Source organism: Perissodus microlepis, chromosome 23 (assembly GCF_051167445.1).
Source record: "Perissodus microlepis isolate ML-2025 ecotype Zambia chromosome 23, ASM5116744v1, whole genome shotgun sequence".
Taxonomy (NCBI): domain Eukaryota; kingdom Metazoa; phylum Chordata; class Actinopteri; order Cichliformes; family Cichlidae; genus Perissodus; species Perissodus microlepis.
The window spans coordinates 27,583,263-27,603,239 of NC_140482.1; the positions used below are offsets into that span (position 1 = coordinate 27,583,263).

The window sequence follows — 19,977 nt, forward strand, 5'->3', positions numbered from 1 at the left end:
TATCTTGTTTGTGCAACAGCTGTAATACCTGCTACTTATCTTACTTTGCTTGGACCTGTCTTCCAAACTGAGATGCTGCTGCACTGATAGTTTTGGAATGGGTGCTTGGGAACCAATTATAATAAAACTAGATACTCGTTTTGTAGGGGATTTATACCAGGAGAGGGGGCAACAGGGGGTCGAAGGACTGCGAGAAGTCAAGAGGATGAGAAACAGAGGTGGAAAGGGAGATACAAGTGGTGCTTTGGTGGCTAGAAGAATACAAAACAAATGGAGAGGACCTTGTGCTTTAATTGGGTATTGTTTCAGATTTATGTTGGTCTTGTCTGCAGCTGGAGTGTGGGTGGCTTGTGGCAGGTTCCCCTATTTGAAAACAAATGGTCGCCAGTGGATAGCACATTGTTAGAGTGAAAAAAAGACCACAGTGGCAAATGGTTCATCTTCCCTCTCTCAAAGAAATGGTCAACTGTTTGTGTGTGTGTGTGTGTGCGTAACTGGAATTACAGGATCTTACATGTATATGTGCACTTGGCAAGTTACTGTTGTGTGATTTAAACCCCTCCATGTGGGCTTTATGTGGGCTCTATTCTGTATTGCCTACAGAAACACTGAGGTTCAAAAGTTGTTTTTTGAATCTAAACGAAAAGAATAATACCTTAGTCAGCTAAGGCTACATGAGAGTATACTACAAGAGCAGTATAGGACAGAATGAATCCATTGCATCCAAAGCATCTGAGACAAAAAATGACTACACCATGACAATATCTCAACATCCAAACAGGCGGTCATGTAGTGCTCTAAGAAGACACCAATACAAAACAGCCTTGTTCTAAAGAGGAAAACAAGGACAAATAATTTAAATGCACTATGACTAGTCCTGTCTCTACTAAAGGAGTTAAGTTTGCAACATTAACAGAAGGGTGTATGTAAGCGGATGTATGTAGCCCATGACTGGGCCAAACATAACTAGATCTCAGTGTCATTGCAAGTTTATGTGTTAGTTTGTTCCTATTCTATCGCGACATCAGGGTTTTTCTGTATGTATGTATTTCATGAATACACAGTATTCATTTCCAGTATGCTAGCAGGTCAAAATGTAAAGCTAACCTAAGAGATTTTCAGTCCTCTTTACGAGTACCATGAATACATACACCGTGGCAAGAGGATACTGACAGAAAAAATGTTGACGTGCTGTGAAACACATTGTCATTTGCAGTGTTGGTCAAGTTACTTGAAAAAATTAATTAGTTACTAATTACTGATTACTTCTCCAAAAAAGTAATCATGTTACTTTACTGATTGCTTATTTTAGTAAGTAATTAGTTACTTAGCTACTTTTTAAAAACATGATACACAACCTGAATACATAATAAAGCAACAGACCTTTCAGCCCAATTCTATTTTTTATGCATAATCCATCATACAAAATTGAATCAAATGGAAAGCCTCTTTCTAAAAATAGTTTTATGAGTTTTAGTCTTTTATTTTATGCACATTGCATTAAGCAAAAATCCAATTATATGCAACTGTCTTTGACTTGAAGAGATTGTTTAACAATTAAAACTGTTTTGTGTTTACACTCACTCTTTCAAATAGATGCAAGTAAAACACAGCAAAAAATAAATAAAATCGAAGATTCGGCGGCACTGTCCTGTTGCTCTTAAATCTATTTCCACCTGTTTAGCACGAGTGGGGAAAGTGGAGGTTTGCCCAGTGCTGCAGCGGTCATGTCAGTGGGGGGATCTGGGGGTTTCTTTATGAATTTCACATTCCCGTGGCAGCATGCTAGGTACTTGCTCAGATTTGGAGTTTAATTTTTCACTGTAGAAAGACGTTTTCTTCCCACGCAGAGTTTACAGTGGACGCTAATGTTTTTGTCAATTTTAATGTAAGTACGTCCCCGCTTTAAACGCTGCATGGCCGTACTCTCTCCCACACTCCATATTATCCGTGGTGATCTACACACGTCTGTTGCTGCCACGGGTGTCACACCCGCTTACGTTATTGTCATTAGAAACACTCTCACAAACAAAATCACGACGGTTTAGTAACGCAGTAACGCAGCGTGCTTACAGGAAAGTAACAGTAATCTAATTACTTTTTTGCAATAGTAAACCCTTACATTACTCGTTACTTGAAAAAAGTAATCAGATTACAGTAATGCTTTACTGCCCATCTCTGGTCATTTGCTATACTTGTGATTCCATGTGACACTAAAAGTTAAAATCGGTTCCAGCATACAGAAATGTTGTTGTAGACAGTGCAGTAAAAAAAAGATATTCAAATATTCTTAGGAACATATTCATATCGTGGTGTTTCTGAGATAATCCTCTTAACATTCCTGGTTTGTGGTGTTTTTGTCTGACCTAATCTTCTCAGTGCATAATAGATTTCAAAGCACTAAGCTTCATGTTCATACAGATTTGTTTTTATTAATCTATTTGTCGTAAATGCATGTGAACAACTATAACAGAATGAGGATGCTGTTCTAATGTAAAACACGTAATAAAAGGTGAAAAACTCCTGTAGACACAACTATGGCAGCATTTCTGAAAAGGAGCATTTCTTCTGAAAAAGAATATATATATATGAGAGAGAGAACGAGAGAGAGGAATACACTGAAAATGCCCAAAAAGTTGCCGCCAGTGAAGAGTAAACATGACAAAATGCCCTCTAATGTATCTACACAATGATGAAAGCACACAAAACGTCTGTGGTGACTATCTTAGTTATGGTTAAATCAGCATTAACAGTCCTGTAGTGTGCTTCTATATGTGAATGAAGAACCCTCATGGGTGCCCTTTCATTGGAAGAAAACATGATGGTGACCTGTAGGCCTCCCCCCAAGCAAGAAAAAATGACATGCCCTTTAAATGAAAAAGATGTAATGTGGTGCCTTATGAGTTGCGGTTGTAATGGGCTCAGCTGGGGAATCTGAGATGTCACCCTTCTAGTGAAATAACCCCCCCACAAAAGTGCTATTTAGTATGGCATACCAGGATGCGGAATTGGATGCCCTTTCAAGGGAAAAAAAAAATCACAGACAAAACAACCCTCTAGTTTGACCTCATGTATGATGAAAGATGATGTCGTGATGACTTCATTTTCAGTGGACAAATCCAGGGTGCCACCCCCTATAGGTTGTACTGTTTGGGAGAAAAATGCTGGGAAGCAGCTCTCCATTGAACAAGAGAGGATGCCCTTGCAATCGACTATATAAGCTATTATGTATCTTCCATGTAACCTTGGAAAATAAGGCATCATCAAAAATACTTCTTATTATTCAATTAATTTGATTTTGGCACATTATTGTTTATTCTTCTGAGGTAATTGTGATTGACAATTTAATGTAAATCACAACTGACAATTGAAGTTTGGGGGTCACATACACGAGCACTCTGTTGTCTTGTGGTAGTGTCTTGAAGTTGGAAGTAAGGCAGGTCATATAGCACAATATATCGCACAGATTGCAGAGAAAAGCTTGCATATTTCATGTCATGAAATACACAGAAAATTCTCAGGTGTACATTATTTTATGACACCAGGTGGCATATTATGTAAATGAAAAACTAAAAAGAACTGGAGCTAGTAGATATACGTGTACATTTATCTTCAAGTGTAGTGGTCTCCTCCTCGTGTCCTCCTGTCCCTTCATGCATCAGTTTATGACTTCTCACACTGATCAAACGCACAACCCGCATCCAGCCCAAACTTTTGCACATGAAATATGAGTCTGAGAAACCAAGTTTACACAATAGAAAATACCCATGACAATGTATATCTTTATGGCCCAAAGGAGCAATCATAAATACTTACCCACAGGAGAAATTTTTGTGTCTATTCCTCTCCTACCAAAAAATCTAAAATTCTAAAATCTCACACAAAGGCCATTTCAAAACCAATAAAAACGTATAATTTAAGTCATCCATAAAATGTATCTAAAATACCATAGTCCTTTGTGTGTTTCCAGAATGTTGGATTTTGAACACAATTAGCATTCACTGTGACAAATTGTACTCTTATGCATGCTCATGAGTATGCTTCTACTGGAAAAACAATGGCTGATGCTTTAATTGAATTATAATACCATGTCAGATTTTCAAACATAAAGAAATGTATAACAATAGGCTTGCTTTGGAATCACACTGTATATGGTAAATATGAAGATCATCCACATTAGCTGGGAGGCTTAATTTATATGTCTATTTTATATGTTTTCTCACATAAAGCCAGCGGAAAGGAAGCTGATGATAAATCACCAGAATGGGTTTGTGACTTTATGGCCTTCCAAGATGGCTCGACGGCACACTTGGCATAATGTTTGAAATAGTACGCTGTTGGCAATATGTTTGAATTACCATAGTTCTTGTATTGTCAGGAAAGGCATTGTGTGACTGCGGCAGCCTCAATGAATCTGCATAATCACGAGGAGAAGCTGCTCGGTCTCAGAAGGCGTTTATGCTGCTGACAGCATGGCCCTTCCATCACAGTTTCATATCACAGCGACAAAATATAAGTAGGGGAATGCATATGAAAATGTGTGTTAGGTGAAGAATGACGACTGTCATTACTTGTGGCTGTGATATTTGTCAGATGCTGTGGGGTGATGCATTTTTCGAACAGGGTTTTTTTTTTCCCCCTTGCCTATTCTGCAGAAAGTACTCTGCAACAAACCTATTGTTTGTAAAAAGGGGAAGCGGCTGAACTTTCTTGACATTTATTTTGTTTAATAACTACCTCCTAAATTAAGGACCAATTACAGACAATTTTGTTGTATAACATAAGGCCTTGCATGGATTATATATATATATATATATGTGTATGTGTGTGTGTGTGTGTGTATTTTTAAAAGAAATCCTGTATCAAAGGCCTGGGAGCTTGAGGGTCCTGCGAAGTATCTTAGCTGTTCCTAGGACTGCACTCCTCTGGACAGAAATCCCGGATGTTGTTCCTGGGATCTGCTGGAGCCACTCACCTAGCTTGGGAGCACAGAGCACCAAGCGCTCTGATTACCACTGGGACCCCTGTTATTTTCACCCTCCACATCTTCTCGAACGCTTTTCTCAGCCCTTGGTATTTCTCCAGCTTCTTGTCGTCCTTGTCATTTGGTATCGCTACATCTATCAATACGGCTGTCTTCCTCTGCTTGTCTACCACTACTATTACCATGTGGTTAGCCACCGTTATTTTGTCCGTATGTATCTGGAAATCCCAGAGGATCTCAACTCGGTCATTCTTGGATGTCTCCCATTTTGACTTCAGGACTTCCAGGCCATACTCAGTTGTTTCTGTACACTATTTCAGCAACTTGGTTATGGCGTTCCATGTATGCCCCGTCTGCTAGCATCTTGCATCCTGCTGTTATGTGCTGGATTGTCTCAGAGGCATCTTTACACAGCCTGCACCTGCGGTTTTGCCTGGTTTGATAGACCCCAGCCTCTATGGAGCTTGTGCTCAGAGCTTATTCTTGTGCTGCCATGATTAGTGCCTCTGTGCTGTCTTTCAGTCCAGCTTTGCAATGTCTGCAATGTTGCCTTCTGGCTGTTCGATCCCCGACTACACTTCTCTAGTCCGAACAACATTCCAATGTCATTGCTGTATATCCTGGTGGTGTGGATCAGTGAATCGATGTCTCGTTCACTCTTGGCATACAGCTTGATGCCATCCATGTAGAGGAGGTGGATGATGAATGCTCCGTTCCGTAGTTGGTGGGGACAGAGCATCTCCTTGGCAGATCCCGCACTTGATGGTGACTTGTGTTATTGGCTTGAAGTTGGCCACTAGTGTTGTTTGCCCCACTGATTTCCTGATGAAGGCTCTTAGGGTCCTGTTGATCTTGTATAATTCTAGGCATTCCAGGATCCAGGTGTGGGGCATCGAGTCATAGGCCTTCTTGTAATCATTCCAGGCAGTGCTCTGTATTTTTCTGACATTTCCTATCATTTCTATGTTGATGATATTCAGCTGTACATATCCTTTGTCTCACAAGACAGACCACCCTAGTTGACTGTTTATCCTGAATTAGTAACTGATTCTTGATGGATATTAGAAGGAGCTATAATCATGGCCTGGAGTTTAAAACAAGGTAACAACTGGAGAGCCAGTCAAGTAATTTTTTCCTTTTGCTCATCTGGGGAGACCAGTATTTTTAATCGTGGTCTAACATTTGATTCCTCTTTGGACTTTGATTTGCACTATTTCATGTTCCTGTGTCTTCCATTTAAAGAACATTTCTAAGCCGCAAGCTGTAGTATCCTCTGAGCAAAGAAAAATGCATTTAATGGCTTAGGTAAATAATTTTCTTTCACACCTCCAAGTGATATAAAATGTTGCAGCCGGATTCCTAAGATACTCAAGCAAGCAAGCTCACATTACCCACATTTTGTTCTCTTTACACTGTATTCCTGTTGATTTTAGTATTTGCTTTAAAATCCACATACTTACATTGACAGCACAAAATAGACAAGTTCCAGACTAATATCTCAACTCCTTGTTCAATACACTGCTCTCTGTCTGCACTCATGATCTATTAGTTCTCCTTTGTTTAAGACTGAAGACTAGGGGAGATACAGCCTTTTAGACTGTGGCACCAAGGCTGTGTTTACCACTTCAGCTCCACTTGCTTTTAAAAAGCAGTTAGAATATTTTCTGTTTAATCAGGCCTTTTGTGGACTTTTTTCCTGTTTTAACATAGTTCTCTATTGATATTGTGCTGGTGATTTTATTGTACAGTGTTTTGTGACTTTGTCTCTGAAAACTGCTTTATAAATAAACTTAACTCATTTATTTACCTATTTGGAAAATGTAACACTTAGTTAGGCCTTAAATTATAGTTTATGGTGTCCCATTAATTGCATTAGTTTTCAGTGGAAATGAAAATGAATAAAGTGATATTTAAACTAAAGTTGAAAATATGTGTGCACATGAGACATATAAAATGTATTTCTAGATTACATTTAAATTCCCTGTAGATCGTTTTACATTCAGCAACACTGTTTTAGCACTAAAGTTGTTCATCCAAACACTGTGTCTGCTTCTCGGCATCTTCCTTCTTGAACCCTGATGTTTCTTTTAGGTAACACAGAAGTGAATAAGTAACGGAAGAAGACAACCTTTAGTCTGTTGCAATCTCTTTGAGCCTTTCCCTGCTCTATTTTTTGTCTATTTAATATCCCAGTCACTCATTTCTGAGTGGCTTGTACATGCATTTTAGTTCAGCTGCAAATTGCTTTTTCAAAGACCACAGTCTGGAACGGAATTATTATTATCATCACAGACATAATGCAAAATTGTTTTTGTCATTGGCACTTTCTTGCAGCGCATTGCATTTTGATTATTGTACACCGTCCTTCCCTGTTACACTCTGCTTATTTGATGTGCCACACTGCTGTACACTGAGTTTACAAAGGGTTTTTTTTTTTTTACATTTTATGTGTGTGTGTGTGTGTGTTTGTGTTACTCTTTATTTAGAACTGTAAATTGTTAGCAATGTCTGCTTAGTATAGAAGGTTGATTGCTGGGAAAGCAACTTGGGGATAATGATCTGTCATCTTTCAACTTAATAATAAAATGACATCTGAGTTTATCACAGTTTCTAACAGTTAACATAAATGAATTAAAACTATGAAAGGCAAAACTTTGTTGTGGAAAATGCAATTTCTACCTTACAAATGTTGACAAAATGGGTGTCATAAATTATTTATTATAATCTTTTGGGGTAATTGCACAGTAGCTTAACTTTCGATCTATTTCCTGCCTCAGTTTGTAGGAATGCAGAGTTGTTGTTGTTTTTTATTTTAATACACAGTCCTAATCCCACTGCATCAATTTAATTCAGTTCAATTTTATTTGTATAACAACAAATCACAAAAACAGTTACCTCAAAGCATTTTATATTGTAAGGTAGAGACCCTAAAATAATACAAAGAAAACAGAGCAAACCCCCCTGTGTAAGCACTTTGGCGAAAGTGAGAAGGAAAACCTCCATTTAAAAATGAAGAAACCTTCAGCAGAACCCATCTGCCATGACCAGTAGGCGGTGAATGAAGGTAGAAAACACTAAGACACGTTGTGGGAAAAGAGCCATTGATTAACAGTAACTAATGATTAAATTCAGAGTGGTGTATAAACACATAGTGAGTTAAAAAAAAGAAAATACTGGTTTACCAAAAGTAATCCAGCAGTCTGAGAGCAAAGTGCTCTGTTTGAGTGATATGGCACTGTGATGTCTTTTATATGAGATGGAGCCTGATTCTTCAAGGACTTCTATGTGATGAGATGGATTTTAAATTTGATTCTGCATTTAACAGTGTCGTGGTTCGATTTTTTGAGGAAGAGACATACGACTGGAAGTCCATAGTGGGTCAACACAAATTATTTTATTAAAACACACAGTACAGTGTGAGAAGAAACTTGCAACAGCCACCCTACAATCTTCCAATCTTCTCGAGCAGCCCGCTCCCCATCCTTATATTACCCTGATGACATCACAGCCAGATCTTACTGGAAATGATAACAGTTCCAAAGTTCTCCTTATATAGACATCCGATACTACTTTCGAAACAAACAAGTGTGTGATATGTTGTGCAATTTTGTGAGACTGTGTGTCCAACCGAGAGATTGTCCTGAGACGACCTCCCTGTTCTTAGTACGTGCAGGAGTGAACGTGCGTACTTTCCATGACTCTCTATGTGCATGTTGGTGTGGGCCTGAATATGTGTGTAAGTGAATGTAGAAGGCCCTACTGGACCCACAGCTTCGAGAGGTGTGAATACGATGATATGGATACCATTTGCAACAGCTCAAGCAGATAGAAAGAATGATAGAGAACAACAATAGACTAATTAAAGTGATGATAATATACATACATCAATATTTTGCTCAGATTACCATAGATATAATTCAGAGATTATTCTGTCAACTGGTTCGACAATGATGAATGATTGATCAATGATAGTTCTGATTATAAATTGTCACCATAAGAATACAAAATAAAATATCTCTTGTCCACAACAGGAAACCAACGATGAGAACCCACTGCGCAAAGTGACTTCGGAGTGATGTGTTTTATAAGTCATTTTTGGACGTACAGTTTTGATCCACTGAAGGGGTTGTTTAGTATCACCAGGCAATGTCCTTTTTTTCAACGTCTGCTGAACTCCTAGTGTTGATATCCCTAGGATCTCAGTGTACGGGTTATTTATAGTCCAAATTCGGTCATTGTGAATTTCTTTTCAATGTCAAACATAGACGTCCAAAAATGACTTATAAAACACATCGCTCCGATGTCACTTTGCGCAGTGGGTTCTCATCGTTGGTTCCCTGTTAAATGCAGAATCAAATTTAAAATCCATCTCATAGAAGTTCTTGAATAATCAGGCCCCTCTCGTTTTTATAATGTCAAGCAGAAATGTCCCCAGCTTCTCACAGACAGCTTGCACAATGTGCACATCAACAAAGACTGTCGAGCAGATAGTCAAATTCATACATACACACTAGTACAAACGTCTCTTAGTCCTGCTACTGATCACAACCACATTCAGTCCCTCTTACAAAGCTCTTCACAATACAACAGGATACCAACCTCACTAAAATAACAATGAACTATATAATGCAAATGCTCTTTTAAACTTCTTAAACATATTTACTCCTTTTAAAAGGGATTCGAAGAATTTTTATAAATAATTTAACCATCAGTACTTTACATTTTAACATGCCTTTCAACGTTTTTTTTATTCTATTTTAACAAATTTTAAGAAATGACAGTTCTAACCTGGTTACAAAGAAATAAGTTGATTATTTAAAATAAACGAACCAGTTAAAGAAAAACAGGATAATTAAAATAACACACAAAAAAATCCCACATGTACTGAGTAAATCAATAGACTAACATATAATAAATTGTGTTTATTTATAAATAATCCATATTCATATGTATAACAGCAATGTTGATATTTGTAATTTAAAAAATACATTTATTAACCATGTAAACTCCCTGCACTTGTCATAGACAACCACATGACGTCAAAAAACATTATCCAACCCAAAGTTCAAATGTTGAACGTCATATAGATATCTAAGTTGGGTCATAGTTGGACGTCCAAATTGGTAGATCTCCAGAATTGGTCATGGACCAACAAACTCAATATAGATGTGATCTGCACGTCTATTTTGCTTCCCACTAAAGACTGGACGCCAGATCCAATGTTTAGTGAGAAGCAAAATAGTCACGTTCTAGCAAAATAGTCACGTTCTAGTCCCTGTCAGTACTTTTGCTGGACATTTTGGATCAACTAGCGATTTAAGTCAGTGTTTACCAAATGTTACGACATTTTGGTAACAGGATGTTTCTAATTTTAGATATACCGGAAGAAATGGAATAAAGCAATCCTACATATTTGTTTAATATGGTATTGAAAGATATATCCTGATCAAAAAAGAAGCCAAAAACATCAAGCCCTGAGTGAAATAACCTCGGTTTTATTTGAACTTAAAAGCAGGAAAGTAGAGGTCATCAAGGTCTTTATTTTTTAAGATATTCCTGTAGTTTAACTAACTAGTGTTTGTTATCTGGCTTCATGAATAGATAAGGTTGGGAATCATCTGCATAGCAGTGAAAACGTATGCTATGCCTTTTGATGATACTGTCTAAGGGAAGCATGTGTAGTGTAAAAAGAACAGATGTTAGCACAGAACCCTGTGGAACTCCATAATTACCCTTAGTGTGTGAAGAGGACTCTCCATTTATATAAACATGTGGAGTCTATTAGATAGATATGATTCACCCCAATTTAGCACAGTACCTTTAAAATCAACAGCATGCTCTAATTGCTATAATAAAATATGATGGTCAACAGTATCAAACATTGCACTGAGGTCTCTCAGGACAAGCTCAGTCCACTCTCAGGAAAATCATTTGTAACCTTCACTGATGTGGTTTCTGTATTGTGTTTGGAAACCTCAGTGAGACTCTTTGAATAAACCATTCCTCTGCAGATGACTGGTTAGCTGTTTTATAACTACTCTTTCAAGAATTTTGAGATAAAAGGGAGGTTGGAGATTGGCCTATAATTAGCTAAGACAGCTGGGTCAAGTGATGGTTTTTTTTAAGTAAGGATACTGATGGTGAAGTACCTTTGCTGTCAGATTAAGATGCATTAAAATGGTTCTCTTTTACCATTATTTCCCAACATGCGGCATATGCAAGTATTATATTATCCCAAGAATAAAAACTGACAAAAGTTTGAATAAAATTCCAGGTATTCCAAAACAGGGTGCTTGAAAGCATATGCACCCTGACAAGGCTGTTAGAGTTCAGAGTTTTACATTTGTCTTTGAGTTTTTGTTTTCACTTAATGTTAATACTACAATGCACTAAAATTTCCTTGATTAGGTTTAGGCAAAGAAATGGTTCAAATACACCATTTCAAAGGCTAAAATACTCCTTCCATCTGCAACAGGTTTCCAGACTAATGCATCCCATAAAAGCCTTGACACCAGTGTCATTAACTGCCCCACTTGTCACAGCATCAGCACGCAACAGTCTGAGAGTAAAACTGTGTTGGATTTTATTGTAAAAACAAAAGTGGAATATAAACTCTAACAATAATACAGCCTTATTCAAGCAAGAACAGCCTCAATATACTCACCCCTAAAGATGATCTAGTTTCAAGCTTTTTCGTTCAAGTCCAGCAAGCCATTCTCTGTAGCACATAGGATTTTGTAGACTGGTAGAGTGGTATTGAGTGGTAAGCTGAGATCTCAGAATGATTTCACTCTTCTGTTATCATAGCAGACAAAGAAATTAAATATTGATTCCCGGTGTGGCACCACAGGCTGAAATTAACCATTCTCTCTGCTCTCTCTCAGTCTTTCCCTCCCTGTTCACTTGCTTATTCTGTCTGTCCTCCCATTGCATCCCAATTTTTATACCTCCCTATCTTATTATTCCCTCTCTAAAGTACTCTCCTCTCATTCTGACTGTCTGTTTCCCTTTCCCCCTCTGACACTCTTTTAATGCACTGTGACTGCTTGTAATAGAGAAAAGCAGAGAAGCTGTACATGGCATGACTTTAAATCTTTTCCCTAGCTGATAGAATGATAGTGTGCCTCTCTATATAATTCCATATTGCGACTTAGTTCTTTTTTTCTACTGGGACGCAAAAACTTCACAGACCTTTAAAGTTCTGAGTAAATGCCATAACCTCAGGTCATCCAAAAATCTCAAAGTAGCCATGTATTTTTCTAAAATCTTAGTTTGATCAAAACAAGGCTAAGAGGTTTAGACAGATTGTCATCCAATGCAACAAACAAACAATACACAAACTGTTAAAATATATTTTTTCAGTACAGAGAGTGTAACATTGTAGCCAAAGTTGTACTCAAAGACTGTTCTTTTATGTAATGCAGATTGGGTCCCTTTAAAGTTCTCATGGTTAAATCCATTCTTTGTTATATCTGCAAATATTGTAATTAAAGCACAATTAGATTATTGTATTCCAAATTCTGCTCACTACTTTGCATCTTTAGATCTATAGTGCTACCCCCTGTAAGGCTTTTAAGTGTCATGGGTGACCACTCATAAATGTAAAGTCATTGTCTGTCAAATGCCATAATTTCAGTAATGCTAGTGTGTTCTCTAATCAGGATTTTGTGCAAATCAAGTTCAAATGAAGTTCATTTCAATATCTTGCTCAGCAACACTGATCCATTATAATGCACAAACAACAAAAAAGATTTGCAGACAGCTATATTTACACATCTACAGTTATAATGTGAATTTAACTTGATGAATGAAGAAAACAGTAAGATGTTCTCTGTGTAATCTGTACATTGGCTTCAAAATGTTCATAGAGTTTAATTAATACTTCAAGCATTGACATTATACATTGGAAAAGCATTGATTGCAGAGCAGTTGAATGAACTACAGTTTATGTACATTAGAGCTTCTTTTATTGTCTCTGCTTCTACATCTATGCTGCAGCAGTGGGATGTTTGTCTCCTTTTTCTGGTTCTGAGCTATACAAGTTTAGACTGCAGTCATTATGACTTCAGGTTGAGTAAGATTTGACTCATATATCTGGTGACTTATGACTTAATTAGGTTATTTAAAAAAAAAAAACCTAAAACCTGCTAGAGGCACATGATATGTAGTGTCAGTATTATGTAACATAATACATTTGAAATATTGCAATATTTTCTTTTAGGGTAAACAGTTTTATGCTATAATTACTAATTTTAGTTTGTGTTGCTTCACTCAGTCATTCAACAATGCTAAGCAGCTGGGATGATGGTACCTTACTCATGATGCTATCGGTCATGTAAAAAGAGTCAGACAACAGCTGCTTGTGTTGTCTGATTTGCTTTATATTTCGTTGCCAGGTTGTAGGCAATTAAACATATCCTGAATTTTTCAGGATACTTCTGTTAGTCAGTGTTTGTATAGGGACACAGCTGAGCTGTGTAGCCAAAGACTTCCCACTAAATCTAGTTACTTTGTAAGAACACATCCATAGTTAGACGTAAATGTCAGTGTGTCAACTTTAATTGCAAGTATTTTTTTTAAGGGAAAGACAAAATACATGTAGTCTAACCAACTTATTTTACTGTATGACATTTCAACTATAGACTTCATCCAACAGGTTAAACTGAAGACTGAACATATTCCTATATGTAATCATTATCTTCAGCTAGGCTAGTCTGCTTAATTCAACAGAGTCGTCGTCTCAGTGTGAAAAAACTCATATTGTAATAAGACTATATTGAAATAAAAACACATTTGTCAAATAATTTACCATGTCAGATATGCCATGACAATTTCAGCAGAGATCTTTCATGGGCCAGTCGTTATCACAAACAAAAAATAGATCAGGCATGGACCCTCTGGAATACATCCAGGTGTTTCAAATCAAACAAGATTGCAGAAGTGGTCAAATTAGTCTCCCTTCTTACTGAAAATATCCAATAATATTAATATTAATATATAATAAGGGCGATCGTGGCTCAAGAGTTGGGAGTTTGCCTTGTAATCGGAAGGTTGCCGGTTCAAGCCCCGGCTCGGACAGTCTCGGTCGTTGTGTCCTTGGGCAAGACACTTCACCTTCTGTTGGCCAGAAGGGCCGATGGCGCGATATGGAAAGCCTCGCTTCTGTCAGTCTGCCCCAGGGCAGCTGTGGCTACAACTGTAGCTTGCCTCCACCAGTGTGTGAATGGGTGGATGACTGGGTGTGTAAAGCGCTTTGGGGTCCCTAGGGGGGACTAGTAAAAGCGCTATACAAATACAGGCCATTTACCATAATCAATCATCTACACAGAGGTAGTTTTTTTTTTTTTTTAAGTGGACATTTGTGCATTAGACTATTTAAGCTACTCCAATGGGCCACATATAAAACCTCCCCAGTGTTGCAGAATCAGTGACTTTCTTCAACTCCAGTATAGAGACAGACTAGTTTCCCCTCAAGAGAGTCGCCAACCCTGCTTGGTGAATTTGTCGTCCTCCCTGCTTGGCATAGCAATAGCTCTCTGGGTTGACAGTTGCATTCAAAGGTAGTAAAGTGAGCATAGCAGTGACCAGACTTAGATACGTAATTGACTGTAGGCTTGTCCAGCCTTATTTCTCTGGAAGAAGAAATGTTAGGTCTTATTACTTCATTTTAGTAAGGTATTTATTAACTAAGCAGCTATAAAAAAAATACTGTCAAAAGATTCACTGCCAATCGTTTAATTAACAAATTAATTCAACTGACCAATTGCCGGTCTGACCAGTCTTTCTGGGTAACTCTGAAATAATGAAGTTGGCATTTACTTTATAAGAAGAATCTGTCCAACAACACATATTTGTCCAGGATTCTCAAGTAGTTTAACATGACCATGTTAAGATCTCAGTGCACATTGGCCTCATACAGGGATGCTCTCCCAGTTTCCCAGCTTTTGCTGTAGTAGAGTCTATTTGTTTTCTGTTTATAAAGCTTAACTTTTTCTAAGTTTTCTTCCTTGATTGAGCCACAGGGACTGTCATTGCATGGAATAATTTCCTCCAAAACAAAGAAGAAATCTGAAATGTAGTGTTTTTTTTAATCCAACAGCCTTCACATATAAACCTTTGCTTGAATTCTACACTAATGCATGGCTTTCAATAAATGAAAAGCCAAATACTTAAGTCAATACTGTGATAACTGTGTCCTCTGTGTACAAGTTCGTTGTTATGATTCTCAATCAAGTTTTAAATTGTACACACATGAACAAGCATTCAGTCCCACCCTGTTAACTCCCACAATCAGCCGTAAGTAGGTAATGAAATGCCCTGCATGAATATTGATATTCATGTGGATGTTCTTGTCCTTCCAGTCTTTTTGTGGAAGTAAAAAAAGAAAAAACTGTGTGATTAAAGGGAAATTTAATTGTGAGTCAAGGTTAGAGGTATTATTTACTGGCCTTCATTCAGCTGGAGTGGTGATGTGTCACAGCAGCAGTTAATGTTTAGAGAGCCACTGCCTTTAGAAAGAATAAAACAGAAAAGGTTGACAACATTGTGTCAATGGCAGTGGCGGGGATGATTGGACACCAGAACACTTTCCCCTTGACAGACCTTGATAAAAGGGAAACTCTAATTAAATGCAATGTGACAGAAGAACACAGTGACATCAGGCAGGCACAGAGGATATGGACAGTTGAGATAAGCCTCCAGTTGATTGACTGTTGCATTCTGTTTCCTTCCACTACCCACTTTAGTCTCGACAATTTCTGCAACAGCAGCTGTGTTGTTCTTTCAATTATGAGCAACGCCAGAAAGCAGTCAACCCAGGTGACAAGCCACATGTTAGTGGTGAACTGTGACAAAAGCTTGAATTGTGCAATTAGCCATAATAACACCCTCACCTCGTCCAGCCCCCATCTAAGCACTAAACTATACTTAGTACAATTTACACTTGTACTTGAGAATTCTTATTAGTGTCAGCCTTGAAACTTGTTTTCATACCTGGCATGGTGATTTAAATATACGTACAAAAAACTGAATGACTTGTACATGTTCCTTTGTGTAAACAGGTTCCTGAGATATACAGAATTTTAATGGTCTTTAACTATGTGCTTCTAGTTATCATTTAAGTTACATTTTGAGTGAATAGGGTGCTAGCTGCCTTATTCAAATGGTGTACGTCAACAATATTAAGGCTCTATATTAAGGCTCTATGGCTTAAGGACAGATTTTTTTAAAGTTCTGGCTTGTGTTATGTGCTATCTGAAAGTTTTTTAAATGATAATAGCAGTGGTGTGCAGTTATTGTTTTACATTAGTTGTAGAATTATGAATTATGGACTATATAATTTTTATTTAAAAAAAACATACTTGTAAATTATCGAAGAATAATCATATATGCAGTTGTTCTCCTTCCCATTTTTTCACCATACCTAATATAAATATACAAATACAACCATTTTTCATCCTGTTTTCTTTGCATATCTTATCACAACTGTATCTGTGTTACAGTATAATCACCTCTGTTGATGAGCTAAGCATGTTTTTGGACATAAATCGCATGTAGAATATGTTTGCACTATATTTCTACATTGCAAAGTGTTTGGAGCTAGAAATCTTTTCTGGAATATAAACTGCCATTTCAGCTTGAACACCGATGGAAGACAGCGGAGATAAAAGTTAGTTTTCCACTAAAAAATATCTAAATTCATATTAGTTTCATGGCTGAAGCTAATGACAACTGTCATATATGGGTATATGTTTTGCTAAATACAATATTGTGCTTGGGGCCCTGATGATATGCGACTGTTATTGTAGATAATTGCACATTTCTAGCTTTGACACAGTTCACTACCACTAACATGAGGCTTGTCACCTGGTTTTATTGCTTTCTGTGTTATTTGCTATTGAAAGAGAAGCAGCTGCTGTTACAATAATTGTAGAGCATTGGTTAGTGGAAGGAAACCACTTGAGGAAAATTGTAAATAAGTTTGATTTAGTACCCTAATAAAGACAAGTCAAACATTATTATTCAGTGCCTGCAACCACATTGTAGTTTTAATGAGCTTAATAAAATGAGCTATGGTTTAAATACACTTTTTTTTTCTTTTCTTTTTTGTTTTAGTAATCCAATATACACTCATCAAAAACTTTATTAGGTCCACCTGTTCAATGGCTTGTTTATGCAAATGTCTAATCAGCCAATGGCAGCAACTAACTACTTTTAGGCATGTACACATGGTCAAAATGACCTACTGAATTTCAAACCATGCATCAGGAAGAAAAGTGTTTTAAATTACTTTGAATGTGACATCTTTGTTGGTGCCAGTCTGAGCGCTTCAGAACTTGCTCAACTGCTTGTATTAGTCGTCATGATGGTAGGATCCGAATTTGAAGTAAATATAAGGAAAACATGGGCCAATCATCGTATGAATGGTTCAAGCTTATGGTGGTGGTATGATGATTTATGGGATATTTATGGGTAGTAGTGTTTTTTATACACATTACCAAAGCTGGTGTTTCGCATAAAACATATCCTTTTCCTCAAAAAGTCAGCTGTGAGATGTATTATTTGTTCCACTAATGTGAGTGCATTGGGGTCATAAAAACTGCACGTTTGGCACCTTTTTTTTAAACTTAATTGTAGCAACTCTGAGAGGATTAATGACATTTGTTTTATTCTATACACTTTCATGTCCCAGTGACCATTTAAAGTGCACTTATTGCACTTTGCACATTTATTTAGTTGAGAGCCCAGTCTTGTTAGACAAAAAATATCTGCCTGGCATGTTACCAAAATGATTTCTGAGTGGCGAGACTTCCCTCTGAAGACTTTGCTGTCTCTCCTCTTAGTATTTCCACCAATTAATTTTCTCTTCTCACTATGGTTTTATTCCCATTATTCTTTCCTCTTCTTTGTTAGAGGCAGTTGCTGAGTTGTATTCGTGGCGGAAACTGCCCTGGACCCAACGTCAGCTCACTGCAGTTGCCTGGAGATGTGGGTTTCTTTGCCAACCAATTGGCTGTGCCTACCATGGAGTTTGCCTTTGAACAGACCAGAGCAGAAGAGGTATGTCTAAACCAAAAGACCCAATTATTTTATTTCCATTTTTCTTGTGACGCTCATTGCTTTGATTTTATACCATGCTACATTGTCCCTTGAGATCAGAGGAACTACCATAATACAAGGCACGGTCACACCTTGTCTTTTAGTTTCTGATAGTAAAAATTCCCTCATTAGAAGCAAAACTTGTCTTTGAGAAGGTACATTTACCTTTAACATACGACAGACACAAACTACTTAAAGTGCATGCTTTAATGTTTTAGCATGTGAAACAAAGTCTGTATGAATATATACCAGTTGTGTGACTGTAGTAATTACTTCATCCCAGCCTTAGTTTCACATAAATAATCTAATATATACAATATGCACTGAGACAATAATGGAAATTATTAAACCAAAAGGAGAAGAGTATTGTTTCAGTTTGTGTAAATTTTCTTCTAAAGAAAATCTAGTAAGGACCCCATCTGTCAAACTCGGTTAAATTGGAGCGGCAGTCAGAGGGAGATCTACCACAGGACAGTTCATATATACAAAGAAAAAAAAATGGACTGGATCTAAAATTAACGACTTTATTACATTACATGATTTACATTTTTAGACATTTTTCCAGCTATGTCACATGACCATAGGTTGTACACTGTGATAACAACCATATGCAGCCCATATAGTGTCACTGCCAATATGAAGAACGTTTTCAAACTTAACCTCCTAAGACCCGAACTCTTCCACAGTATGCATTTTTAATTTCTCTTTGATATTTGGGCATATTGGGGCCCGATGAATGTAAAAACAAAGAATTACCAGATTTTTTTTTTTTACTTTATTTTTGTTTTTAAGAAAAATAAGAGCCACATATGAGGATATTCGTTTAAAATTTTGATAGAACAGTAGCAGTATAATGTCCTCGTAAGTGGATATCAGGCCCTTGTAGAGCAAAATTGAGTATTTTGGTCTAAATAACCCAAAATGTGATGTCCACATATCTGGACGCCAGGTCCTAGGAGGTTACGTAGAGTGCAGTATAGCTTGTCTCTTTTGTAAGGAACAAATGCACATCATAGTGCTCACAAATTATGCATGCCCCCATTTATTTCCATTAAAAATGCAGTATTGATGTTTGTTGCACAGCCTTGGGGTGGAAACACAGTGATTTAGCCTCAGCTTATCGGCCCACTCAAATTTGGAACTTCTGGCTAGGACGGCAACTTTGAGCTTAATTAGCGCGAGAGATCTTCATGATGTTTATCTGCCCTCAAGGTGCCTTTATAACCTGAAAATAATAGGTGGTGGAGAGTGAAATCTGCATCACTGGGTTTGTTTAGGAAAGACAAAACCTAAATTAAATTAAAAACTATCTGTAAACAAACCTGACTCTGTTAGGGAACACCCTATATCCATATATTAGTAACGGCTTAATAGCATTTGGATTGAACTCCAGCATTTAAAATCGGAGGGCAATAAAATTTCCTCTACTGCTTTATATCTTAACCGGGTCTCTGGGGAAGCTGAGACAGACAGAAGAACCTACACAGCTTCCATTTATAGTTAATTTCTCCACTTGTAGAAATGCTCAACATGTTTTAGAAACGGAATTTTCTCAAGACAGTTCTGAATTACTTTCAGATTGACTGTTCAGTCTGGAGAAGGAGAAAGACTATTCAGCAGCTAAGCTGCAAGTTTAATGGCATAGCAGACCATGGTTGATAGACTCAGTGAGGATGATATAGCTTTTGGGGAAATAAGAGACTAATTAATAGTCAACTATTCCCTAACTACAATTTTTTTAAAAAAAACAACAACTGTATGTTATTTTTAGATTCAAGTATGTGTTTATCCCAGGTATATGTTCAAAAAGAAGAGAAACTGCTACTAACATTAGCACTAAATATGATTAAAGCCAAGTATTCTGTTCAGTCAGAGTTAATATTTAGCTACTGTGT

At 37.3% G+C, this 19,977-nt stretch overlaps 1 protein-coding gene across 11 annotated transcripts in view; it reads left to right on the forward strand.

Annotated features, from left to right (window-relative positions):
* Positions 1–19,977, forward strand: part of naaladl2 (N-acetylated alpha-linked acidic dipeptidase like 2) — a 460,659-nt gene that overhangs the window by 324,555 nt on the left and 116,127 nt on the right. For all 11 annotated transcript variants that reach the window (XM_084921762.1, XM_084921764.1, XM_084921763.1 and 8 more), the window contains one exon: positions 17,897–18,043. In XM_084921762.1, coding sequence (XP_084777888.1) covers positions 17,897–18,043 — 147 coding nt within the window. The remainder of the gene's footprint in view (positions 1–17,896; positions 18,044–19,977) is intronic.